General features: G+C 34.3%; 1 protein-coding gene across 2 annotated transcripts in view; it reads right to left on the reverse strand.

Moving 5' to 3' along the window:
* Positions 1–2,998, reverse strand: part of LOC102308615 — an 18,818-nt gene extending 15,820 nt beyond the window's left edge. For both annotated transcript variants that reach the window (XR_006054885.1, XM_042224921.1), the window contains exon 1: positions 2,332–2,998. Coding sequence is in view for 1 of the 2 variants with exons in the window: in XM_042224921.1 (XP_042080855.1) it covers positions 2,332–2,351 (20 nt within the window). In the remaining variant the exon portion in view is untranslated. The remainder of the gene's footprint in view (positions 1–2,331) is intronic.
* Between the last annotated feature and the right edge of the window lie 48 nt (positions 2,999–3,046).

The raw sequence follows: 3,046 nt of genomic DNA on the forward strand, positions 1-3,046 counted from the left end.
ATATATATTAAAGCAAATGAAAAAAATAAGGAATAAGCATACTTTCTTCAGATTTGATGTTTTCTACTCAAGATGTCGCTATCTTTCTCTAATTCATCTTAGCTAACATAATTTGATCATCTAAGTAATCAGTTACATTAGCAAGCTAATTTCAACTGATGACCTTTCTGACAGTCAAACATCTAGAATATGTATCACTGTGAGTGTTCAGCAATATTCTTATATAAATATAACTGGTTAAGAACAGATTTGGTAAAATTGAAATATTAGAAAATAAGTGAATGCTTACCTGATGTATTCTCTGTGGTTCAGTGATATCGAACCATAAATCCATGATTTTTAAAAATCATATCCCGGTCTACTATAAATCAGTGACTACTGAACAAATGGGGTGGACCACTGTAAAAGAGGGGTGCGATGGAATTGTCCAAGTAATAATAGCTTTAATTTCCCACTCAACTATAAATCAGTGGCCTTTCAATATAATTTCCTAGTGAACTATAAATCCACCTTTATTAAGTGGGTTAGTATTTTTGCATTGATTCAACATTTATTTAGCATTGAGATTTCAATCTTGACCATAATGATGATTCAGATGAAAAATCAAAATTAATTCAATCTAATCTTGCTATCAGGGATGTAGTACACAAAAAACGGACAAACTGCAAAATGATCTAATATTAGTGATGTGTGTCTCCTCACATAAAAAATAGGCATATTCTTTGTATTCATAATAAAGAAAAAAAGAATCATTTTTGAGTCTTTAATAAAATGCAAAATAGAAGTATTTTCCTCCAAACATAATATAAAATCAAATCATTCTGAGGTGCATGCAGTGTAGACTAGACAAGAGAACATTTAAGTGAAGAATAACTGATAGAAAATGACTGAGCGAATTTGCAAAACAAACTATCATCTCACATAATTCTGCTTTTTCAAGTCACGCAGGTTTTATTCTCAAATCTTTCCAACGCCTGTAGTTTTTAAATGTGCCATCTGCCTCATCAGCACTTAATGCTCAATGATAACTGCTCAGTATGCTCAAAAAGTACAAATCTTTACCTGTACATGAAAAGCTTTATGTAGTAATCGAGAATTTAAGTAATACAACTGCATCCCAGCCTTTCAGAGATACAAAAGAAGGGTTTACATTCATTACCGGCCATTATTAATTCATTAATTCATTTATTATATACATTTTTTATTTTTTTATTTTTTTGTTTCACACATGGTACAGCAGGAATTCATTTCCTATACACAACCTCCCTTTCAATTAAAGTAACACTGTTTCCGAGCATGAAACAGAGTTACTTTAATTGAAAATGTTAATTACTTGACAATTACTTGATCTACTTGACAGTAGATTTATTTGAGTGGAATAACAAATGACATTGGAAAACCTGCCCCATCATTTATCCAAAGTCAGGTAGCGATGTCGTTGTTACCCATTATTTATCTGAAAATATACACTGTCATCATTTCTTTTAGGCTGTTTCATCCAGTCACCTAACTATTACTACAAATTACTGCCTAATGATTGCTAAAGCAAAGGGAGACATATTTTCTTTGTTGGTGACGAGACACTTTTCTTTTCCTTCTTTAGACAACAGTAAATATTGTTAGTGATTTTGCACTTTCTTTTAGTGTAGCCGCTCTTTTTATTATTGCAACTGTCATAACAAATGTTCTTTTATATTAACAGTTATTATCTTCCTTAAAACTAACCCAAACTTTTGTGCTTGATGTGCATTTTGAAAACCCATTGACGTTATGGGCATGTTAGATAAAAAACAACTAAATGGATCTTGTTGTTGTTTTAAATTGTTGATATATATTAGACAAAAGCAACTATGAGTGAGTTATTCCTTTAAAATTTCATACTCGGCCTCAGTGACTAAAGACAAGCAGCTACATGTTTCCAGTAAAACTTCTGTAATCAATTCACAAAAGTCATTACGCTTTACTGTGTTTCATTATAACACAGAATCTGATAAAATAAAAGTTAATCTACAGGGTTTACTGCATGAAATATGCAGAATGTCAACTGGAGTGTCTGAATAAATTATACATGTAGATGGAGCACAAATAAAATCATCATCACTTTTTTTGTTCTGAAGAATGGCAACAGCACTATTCCTTGCTTAACCCCTGCTTTTTCCCACATTCTGGCTTTCCTTGAAATCGAAACATGGCACATTCTTCTCGTCTTTCATTTAAGAATTTACAGCGCTGTTTTTCATATTGTGTGCATCCTTCACAAGCGTTACACAGGGTATTTTACATTGTATTTTAGAGTCATTAAATACGTTTTTTGAACTTTAAATGGCTTACCTGATGCTTCTCAAAAGCATCTGTAGAGTCTTTTTATGCTTGTGCGCAATTATATATGTATCCTAGGGTCCTATGGAGACTTGTCCTCTTCATTCTGCTCTGCGCATGTCTCTTCCTTATCCCCATAGTCTCATTCATCCATCTTTCATAAGTCCAAAAATTGCCACAGTTACCGTCTATTTCACAACTTGTTGTTTCTCTTTCCTTTCTGTCCTCAGTTTCTCTTTGCTGTTCCAGTAGCAACCTGTTTCTTACACAGGAGCATCATCTCTGGCATCAGATGGCATAGTTTGCAGGTGTGTTAGTGTTTCAGTATGTGCGTGTGCTAAGGTGCATTCAGGAAATCAGAAATTCTGAAATGCAAGGTTTGCCTCTGGGACGTAATAGACACAATTTTGACACACCCCCACAGAGGAGGAGGAGGGAAGTTCTATCTATCTTTCTGTCTATTTCTCTGTCTCTGCGTGACTCTTGGGTAACAGCTGGGAATACAGGATATGGGGTCAGACAGTTCCTGCAAAGAGTATTATCCTTTATCTGGTATGTGTGTGTTTGTGTGTTTCTGTGCATGCATACATGTTTCTATTTGCCAATGCAAGTGTGTGAGGTGAGCAAAAAATTGAAACAGTCAAAAATTGTATGCTGGGCAGGTTGGCAAACCGGTCAAACATCTCTCTCTCTCACACACACACACACACACACACACACACACACA

Source organism: Haplochromis burtoni, unplaced genomic scaffold (assembly GCF_018398535.1).
Source record: "Haplochromis burtoni strain Fernald_Lab_line unplaced genomic scaffold, NCSU_Asbu1 Contig_155, whole genome shotgun sequence".
In the NCBI taxonomy this organism is placed as follows: Eukaryota; Metazoa; Chordata; class Actinopteri; order Cichliformes; family Cichlidae; genus Haplochromis; species Haplochromis burtoni.